Source organism: Neophocaena asiaeorientalis, unplaced genomic scaffold (assembly GCF_003031525.2).
Source record: "Neophocaena asiaeorientalis asiaeorientalis breed wild unplaced genomic scaffold, Neophocaena_asiaeorientalis_V1.1 scaffold641, whole genome shotgun sequence".
Classification (NCBI taxonomy): Eukaryota; Metazoa; Chordata; class Mammalia; order Artiodactyla; family Phocoenidae; genus Neophocaena; species Neophocaena asiaeorientalis.
The window spans coordinates 469,222-478,668 of NW_020173730.1; the positions used below are offsets into that span (position 1 = coordinate 469,222).

At 33.1% G+C, this 9,447-nt stretch overlaps 1 protein-coding gene across 1 annotated transcript in view; it reads left to right on the top strand.

The window, feature by feature from the left end:
* The window catches only part of REDIC1 (regulator of DNA class I crossover intermediates 1), a 65,498-nt gene extending 58,154 nt beyond the window's left edge, over nucleotides 1-7,344 (top strand). Inside the window, 3 exon segments of the mRNA XM_024750863.1 lie at nucleotides 3,588-3,670; nucleotides 6,800-6,845; nucleotides 6,848-7,344. Coding sequence (XP_024606631.1) covers nucleotides 3,588-3,670; nucleotides 6,800-6,845; nucleotides 6,848-7,254 — 536 coding nt within the window. The 3' untranslated portion in view covers nucleotides 7,255-7,344.
* Nucleotides 7,345-9,447: the final 2,103 nt, after the last annotated feature.

Below are 9,447 nucleotides of genomic sequence, written 5' to 3' on the forward strand. Positions count from 1 at the left end.
TAGGAAGACTGTTTACACTCCCTGGTTGCAAATGAATTCACTTATATTTTCTTCTAGTATTAGTATGATTTTATATTTTTGCACTTAGAGTTTATCCTGTTTTAGAAGTTTATCCTGATTCAAGTTTTTAAAAATGCATCTTTTCCCTAGGTATTTGTAATACTACCTTTTTATGTATCAACTTTCCATATATACTTCAATCTGTTCTGGGGCTTTCTTTACCATTCCATTGATCTTTCCTAATCTTCATGTGCTAATATCACATTATTTTTATTATGATTACTTTATACTATGTTTAATTTCTAAGAGTTACACCTCCCTTTGCACTTTTTAAAGAATTTTTCTGGCTATTTTTGATTAATTTTACATGTAAACTTTAAAATCAACTTGTGTAACTTCAAGGAAATGTTTCTTTTGGTGGGGGGGGGCACACTGCTTGGTATGTGGGATCTTAGTTCCCTGACCAGGGATCAAACCTGTGCCCCCTACAGTGGAAACACAGAGTCTTAACCACTGGACCACTGGGGAAGTCCCGCCAAGGAAATGTTTCAATTTTTATTGGGAAAGTACTAAATGTATACATTAATTAAGTGTGAATTGTCATCCTAATGATGTTGAGTAGCCCTATATAAGAATAAGGATGCCTTTTAATTAATTCAGTCTAATTTTATATCTTTAATAGTTGTTTAAAATGCCTTTATGCACTTGAACGTTTTCCTCAAGCAGATTCTGCATGTCCTTTATTAGATTTAGCTGTAGGTACTTTTCATTGTTTTTGTTACTACTTTAGTGTGAATGTACACCCCATGTTTCTACATTAAGTAAGAGTCTGGATTTTGGACTTAGGCACGTGTGTGTTGACTGTTTTATTGAGAGTTTTTTTAGAGGTGATTTTGAGGCTATCAGTAATTTGGGGAAGAGTGATTATTGGCATCTGTAGAAATGATTATTATCTTTCCCTCATATATCTTTTTTTGTACCCCAAAACACATAAAATTCACCCTTCCAACAATTTCAAAGTGTACAGTATACCTCTCCTTCCCCCCAGCCTCTGACAACCACTATTCTGTTTCTATGAGTTTGAATATAAGTATAATCATACAATATACAAATATTATATGTAATCATACAATATTTATCTTTTTGTGACATTTCACTTAGCATAATGTCTTCAAGGTTCATCCATGTTGTAGCATACAACAGGATTTCCTTCTTTTATAATGCTGAATAATATTCCATAGTATGTGTAAACCACATTTTCTGTATCCATTCTTTTGTCAATAGACATTTAGGTTGCTTCCACCTCTTGGCTATTATAATTCTACAATGAACATGGGTGTGCAAATATCTCTTCAAGATTCTGTTTTCAATTCTTTTGGATATATCCCTAGAAATGGGATTACTGGATCATATGGAAGTTCTGTTTTTAAATTTTAGAAGAACAATTCATACTGTTTTCCATATCAGCTACACCATTCTACATTCCCACGAATAGTGTACCAGCATTCCAACTCCTCCAAATCAGTGCCAACACATTATTTTCTGTTTTTTTTCTCAATAAGTAACCATCTTAATGGGTGTGAGGTGATATCTCACTGTGGTGTAGATCTTTTAAAGTGCTGAATTTTGCTAATGGATTTTGTGATATGGACCATTCTAGCATTCCTAAAATAAATCCCACCAAATCATGATGAATTATGATTAAGTTTGCTATTCTATTTAATTTTTAAATTTTTTTCTTTAAGTTTAAAAGTTTTAATATTTATATACAATTTTTGCATTGATCCTATAAGTGAGATTGGCCTATGTATAATATGTATGTGTGTGTATGTGCATGTGTAATCTTTCTAAGATTTTGGAATTAGTGTTATGTCAGATTGACAAAAATTTTTTTTTAAATTGAGGCTATTTGAAAGCTTTCTTGAAATTTGAATCACTTGCCTCTTCAATGCAGTCCCACTGTTTTATTGCAGATCCTCATCACTTCATAACTTGATTATTGAGTTAATCTCCTAACAATCTGCTTTCATATAGTTTAACCCTTCTTTAAATAATCCCCAATTAGATGCCTTGGTAGACAGTCTAAAATTAATTTTGTATTAAAGTGCACCTCTATACTTTCTTTTCCCCCATCCCATATGCTATTTTTCATCTTGTCTTTTGGGAAATTGTTTATTCATCTTCCAAAGCCCATTCTTTATCTTGTACTTTCTCTATTACTCTTCACTAAACCTTTTTTCCCTAGAGCTCATCACACTTAGGTCTCTACCACTTTTGTACCTTCTATGACTTCTATTGTTGGGTCTAATTTTGTGACTATTTAAAAAAAAATAAATGTATGTCTTTTTCTCCATCTCAAGAGTCTGAATACTTTGAGCATTATGGCCACATATTCCTAAAAACTACTAAATGACTTACTTAAGGTAATTACTCAATAAGTGTATAATTTACATTTTAATCTACATATCCTTTCTTACACTGTTAGAGGTAAGACATTCATTTAATGGACATTTGTCTTCTCTACTAATAACTATGGGTTTACTATACTTATGAACTGAATGAACCTTGTTGTGGGGGAATGCCCTTAGATCATTGTTGTTGTTAGTAAAATCCTACTTTTCTTTTCTCTGCTTTCCACTGTTGAGGAGAACCTGCTTTGGGAGGGTATAAATTCCTTCTAGTATGATGAACTAAGGGTAACTGAATTTACCTAAGTTCTCTCTACCTCTCAGCTGACTGATGGTTAGATTCTGTTACAGAAGGTATCAGATCTGATCTGGGTATGAATAGTAGTCATGGTCTGTTGTGTATGGGAGGACATGTGATTTAACATGTGTTGCACCACATTCCATTACCTTTTTCTTTTTGGATAGCAAATTCATTTTCACAAACAAGAAGAAGAATGGTTGAAGCTACTGTTGATCTATAGTATTTATGCATGCTAGGGAGTCATGACCTACTTTTCAAGCCCATTTTTAAACTTTACTTGTAATCATAAGAGAACACATTAGACAGATAATGAAAGAATAACATACTGGATGCTTTGAGTTTTTTTACATACAGCTTTTGAAAAAATAAATTTAACAGTGTCACAGTCACCATCAAATTTCAATAGATTATATATCTTTTTATATTATTTTGAATTCATAAATGGCTTTAAAATTCTATAGTTATGAAATCATATTAAAGGTTAAATACAGTTTTGATTGTGTGATAAAACTTCATTTACTCAATTAGCAAATATCTGGTACCTTAACTTGGCTTATTTCTCCTTCCTACAGATTGACACTTTAAATTATTTGCTCATAAAATATGGTTCATTGTATTGGAAAAAAATCAATTCAATTTCCTCTGTTCTTCTTTCTTCCCTTACGTTAGGTACCCTCATTTTACTTGTAGATACACATCTTTTACATGTAGAATAAATCCATAATACCCTGTCAAAAATGCAACCTGCCACATATCCAAAATTTTAACTTTTAAAATGCTCTATAGTATGTTAGCTAAACTTATTTACCAGCAGCTATCTTCTGCCTATGTACATATTAATAGGTACCATTCTTCACAAATTAAATTTTTATTTTCAGATCTTGATTCTTCACGGAGTAGTCAGTCTACCAGTTGCTCCCCAAGGCCAGCAGATAGTTGTTTCAGTTCTAGTTCAGAGATGGTAAGTTATGCTCTTTTTTTTTTTTGCTTGTTAATATATGCTATACTAATTTAGAGTGATTTGTATTTCTCATCATTTACTTTTTCATTCTAAAAAAACAGTTGAGGTAATAGTGAAAATAAATGTAAACAAAAATGAAAATATTAAAAATGTAAGAAGAATGTAAATTAAAATGTAATTGAGCATCATTCATTCATGCTTATGAGATGATGAATGTGTTCATTGTTATTTACAAAACCCACTCTTACTGAGATGTATGTGTGTGTATATGGTAAATGCATTCTTCTTTTAAAAGGGTTTTTAAAAGAACCCATTCACAATAATTGAAAACGTAAAACAACCAATAATACACACAAAAAGAAAGTCTCAAGACTTGTGTGAAGAAAACTATAAAATACTATAATCTGAATAATTGGAGCGACATGTTTAATGCTGAGTGGGAACTGTAATCTGAATAATTGGAATGGCATTATATTCTGAGTGAGTTTTTCACAAATCACATGTTTAAATGGAATTCTCCATTAATTCTTCCATCTTCGTTTCACCTACCTTTTGTCTCTAGCTTGCTGTCCAAACTGCTCTTGCTGAGGGAGGACACCAATGACCTCTAACGATGCCAAATTCATTGGACAATTTTCAGTTATTTTATAAGAATTTCTAACAATATTAATAGAAATTATTATTTTCTTTTCTTGAAACATTTTTTTCTCTTTGCTTTTGTGATACACACTATCTTAGTTCCCTGCATACCTCTCTGAATGCTACTTTATGCCTTTGCCCACTTCTCTTCCACCTTTCCCTGTATATAAATGTTGTAATGTTTAGGGTTTGCTTCAGGAGCCTATTCTTCTCTTAACCTACACTCCAAACTCTAGATGATGTTACATACTCCACTGATTTTTTATACTATTACCTGGTTGATGACAATTCTCAACTTTATGACTTTAGCTTAGATCCTTAATTAGGTGTCCAATTTCTTATTGGATATCTTCTTGGATATTTCACAAAAAACTGAACACTTCTGATCTCCCCATATCAGTTTTTCTGATAGTTCCCATATTAGTGGATCCCTTTTCTATCCACTCAGTTGTTCATGCCAGAAACTTTAGTTTGGCATTTCTTTCTATCTCATCTGCCTTCCTTAACCATATTCATTTCATCACTTGATCCAATCAATTCTACCTCCAAAATAAATTGCATATTTATCTACTTCTCACCTAGGGTACTAATCCCTAATCTAAGGTACCATCATCTTGTTCTTGAACTGTTACGGTTGTTGCCCAAGAGATCTCTCTACTTCCACTCTTGCCCCACTTTTCCTCTAGTTAACAGTCATCATGGTCTTTTGAAAACTTAAACTGAATGATGTTACTTCTGTGTTTATTCAATGGATTCCTGTTTTACTTTAGAATCTAAACTGCTTTCATTAGTGACAGGCCATGTGTGATCTAGCCCCTGGCTACATCTCCAACTTCTAGTATTCCTCTCTCACCACACTTTACGCATACTGACATTCCACTTCCTTAGCTTATTAAGTCACTTTTCTGCTTCAGCACATTTATATATTCTGTTTCTTACATTACTGTTATTCATCCTTTAGGTCGCAGCTTAAATATGTCACTTCTTTTGAAAGCCCCTCCTTGGCTTTTCAATCTAAATTAGGCTCCTTAGTTATGCTCTTGAAGTGCTTCATGCTTGCTCTTCATAATGTTTTTTCAATTTGTAATTACATATACTTGTGTGTAATTATTTGATTAACATCATTTCCACACATAAGAGTGTGTGCTGTAGAGAGCAGCAAATATGTCTGCTTCACTCACATTGCAGGTGCTGAGTATTTATTTCTTGAATAAATAAATGTACTGATCCTATTTTCTCTAATTTATGCCCAGCCAGTTTTAATGCTGTTTCTTGGGCTTACTTTTCCTATTTTAGTGCCAATCAGCTGAGGTCTATATCTCATTTTAGGTTTTTTTATGTTAACTTTGCTTTTTATTTTTAGCTAGAATAATCAATACTTTTATATAAGATTTTTATTAAAACAGTATTTTGGTTAGTTCAGTAATTAAAAGATAAACTTTTCTTGAAGTTGAAAAATTCAAGCTACTAAATTGAAATCTAGACCTATTAAAAGTTCTTAAAATTTGATTTTTTTATATAACAGTTTTGATATTTATTGCTGTTTAACCTTTCTTTTGTCTATTTGATTTCCTGTTAGCTGATACCATTCTTTTTTTTTTTTTGCGGTACGTGGGCCTCTCACTGCTGTGGCCTCTCCCGTTGCGGAGCACAGGCTCCGGATGCGCAGGCTCAGTGGCCACGGCTCACGGGCCCAGCCGCTCCGCGGCATGTGGGGTCTTCCCGGACCGGGGCACGAACCCATGTCCCCTGCATCGGCAGGCGGACTCTCAACCACTGCGCCACCAGGGGAGCCCGCTGATACCATTCTTAATGAGTCTTTTTTGAGACTGAGCTTGTGAAAGATACAATATAGATATTTTTTGACTTAATGACTCAATGAGTGAATATTAAAACAAATTGTATGTGTTAGCTTTTTCTTTCAAAGTTATACTTCTACTTCACTCTTCTTAAGTAGTTAAAGAGTATATGTTGTATTTCATTTCCTCTCTGTGAAAAGGTAGTAGGGTGATGTCACCTATGAGTATGAAGACTAATAATGGACAAAAATTTTCTCTTTTTTGTGCTTTTGCATCTTTAATATAAGGATTATTATTGTTTCATGCTATTTTAAAATCCATAACCTTGATTAAAAAAAAATTCTAAATCTAGGTTGATTTGCCACCTGCCAAAGTCTCTTCTTTTTTTGAAATTTTCTATAATGTGAATTTTAAGAATGTTTACTTTTGGGCTTCCCTGGTGGCGCAGTGGCCAATACAGGGGACACAGGTTTGTGCCCCGGTCCGGGAAGATTCCCACATGCCGCCGAGCGGCTGGGCCCGTGAGCCATGGCCGCTGAGCCTGTGCATCCGGAGCCTGTGCTCCGCAATGGGAGAGGCCACAACAGTGAGAGGCCCGCGTACCGAAAAAAAAAAGAATGTCTACTTTGAATTGATTGATTTTTTTTTAATTTCAGCATCATTAAGAGCAAAATTACTAAATTTCTTTTAGCCATCTGAAGATGAAGATCAAATTGAAGGTTCAAATAGGAGATCCATCAAACCAAAGAAACAACTAATAATTTTTATTTAGAAAGCATGGAGAAACTTCCATGTGATAGGATTATTAAAAACAATGCCAAATTTCATAAACAAAATGAGGATTTTAACCAGTTCTCAATGAATAGTAATATAGATCAGTTTCCACAGTCTCAGTGTAATTCAGCACATATATTTCAAAACGTAACCAATAATAACTGCATTCTACAGGTTGCAAGGTGTGATGCATGGATACAAACGGAGAGTGAACCTGTAATTGAAGAAAAATTAGATGCTGCCATACAATGTGATATAATTTCAAAATGTAAATGTAGCAAAGATGTGTCTTCTTTTTGTAACGTTGAAAGGCGCAATGAAAATATTAAGGCAGATACCACTGGAGGGCAGGAAATCCTTAAAAACAACTAATATTCTAAAACCTCAGCCTGAGATTTTGCATTTGGTTTAACGTTTAGAGTTTTATTAACATAATAAAGAATGAGAATATTTTTGTAGCTAAGCAACTAGGTGGAAGTATTCCCATAGGTATTTTTAATAGCTTTAGTATGTCAAAGTTTTTTAGAAAATAATATATATGTAAATTTACTATCTTTCTTATGGTAATTATTAATTACATTATGATATGCTGTTGTTTATGGATTAAAAATATGTTTAATTACTTCTTTGTTGCATTTATGTTAAAATTTAGTGCTGTTGCATCTTTTGGCAAAAATGTTCTCTCCCAAGAGCTTAAGACAGAAAATAATACTAAATAATACTAAATATGTTTTATAACTTAATTATAAGAATTTTCTTAGCTACTTCTCTTAACTACTATACCATCATTAAAAATTCTGGCATTAATTTTTAGATAAAGTATTTTTTTCTAATTTGGAGAACATTTTTTGTTTTTGCGTATATTAATTCAGAGGAATGGTTTTTCTCTTCAAGATTAAAAAAATGTTTTAATGCTTTTGTAAAAGAATTGATCAACATTGGAAAATAATTTATGTTTACTAATTTTAATATTACATAAGATTTTCATAAATAATGCATCAGAATTTCTCATTTGTAAAATATGGGCTTTGTTTCCAACATAACAATTATTGTTTTGGGTCAAGATTTTAAATGTTCACACTAGTCATTTTAGAAAATGGACATTTGTATGGGTATATTACAAAGTGACCAGCAGGGGGCATTCTGATATCTAACTGTAACAAAAATAAAATTGTTAGGACTTTCTGTTAAAGGATGATTAGATGCTGCATTTTTACATGTACACATATCACTCAATAGTTTGTTTTACAGAGGTGATCTGAAACATAACAATTTAGAAACACTAATAGCTAATATTTAAACAGTAGCAATCTTTAGGTTTTTAGCTAGTTTTAAGAAGCTCTCTTTGCTGCCTCAGAGAGAGCACAATGAACTCTAAAATAATTTTCTTAAAGTAGGGTAATAATCTCATGAAAGGGTAATATAATTATCTGATGTACACTGGTAGTTTTTCAAAAGGCCAGATTTTCATCCTGGTATTCAATAAAAAGTATTTCATAGTGGATTGATTATCCTGAGCATTGTTTTGTAAAATATGACATTGTAGTAATGAAGACCTATATATGGAAAAGAAGACGATACTGGTGATACTAGAATAAGATTGAGCTTTGAATCTTGGGTTGTTTCAAATATCATGTAAACTGATTTTTTCCCCAAATACAAATCAAAGTCTAGCAGCTATTAAAAGCACATTCATTACAAAAGTTCACACCTAGTTACATTTTTATCAATATCATAATGTGGCAGTTAAGATTAGTAAGGTAAGGAAAAATATAGGGGCTATTTAGTGTAATGACTGCACACAATGATAGCAGGGTAAGGTTCAGTGTAGTAAAGAATTTAAATGTGCCCCAAAAGAGATCTGGTTTTTTACCCTTGGCTTTTGTGAGGTAATCTCTAAGCTCTTGGAGTGTCATGGCTGATAGAAGTGTCTTTGTTTGCCTTGGGACCTTGGGCCAAGCCAGATAGTTAACAGTGTGATTTAGGATGGGACTCTGAGTCAAGCAATATCAGCTCAACTTCCTAAGGGGCTAGAAACTGAAATCAGCCATATGGGCTGTCAGTCATGCCACTGTGATAGAGCCAGAGTAAAGGCTCTGGACACCAAGGCTCAGGTGAGCTTCCCTGGTTGGCAGTACTGTGTGTTGTCACACATTGACACCAGGAAAATAACACTGTCCGTTACTTGTAGAAGACTGGAAGCTTTGTATTACTTTCTTAGACTCTGTACTAAGTGCCTCTTACCTGGGCTGATTTTAATGTCTCCTTTCCTTGTATTAAACTGTAACTGTGAATATAACAGCTTTCAGTGAGTTCTGAGTCCTTCCAACAAATTATCAAATCTGAAGGTGCTCTTGGAACCCCTGAATTTTTATGGACTGTTCCCTAACATTGTAGTTGCTAACTCTTTAGGGAAATAAATATATCTGGATAGGAAAGTGAGTACAGATTTACAAAATAAAGAGGACATATATAACAGAATAGATTATAACATACTTCTCAAAATACTAGTTTAGAGTTTCTCTTGGTGAAACAATTTAATGAAAAAAATTAACTGAGGTAAAC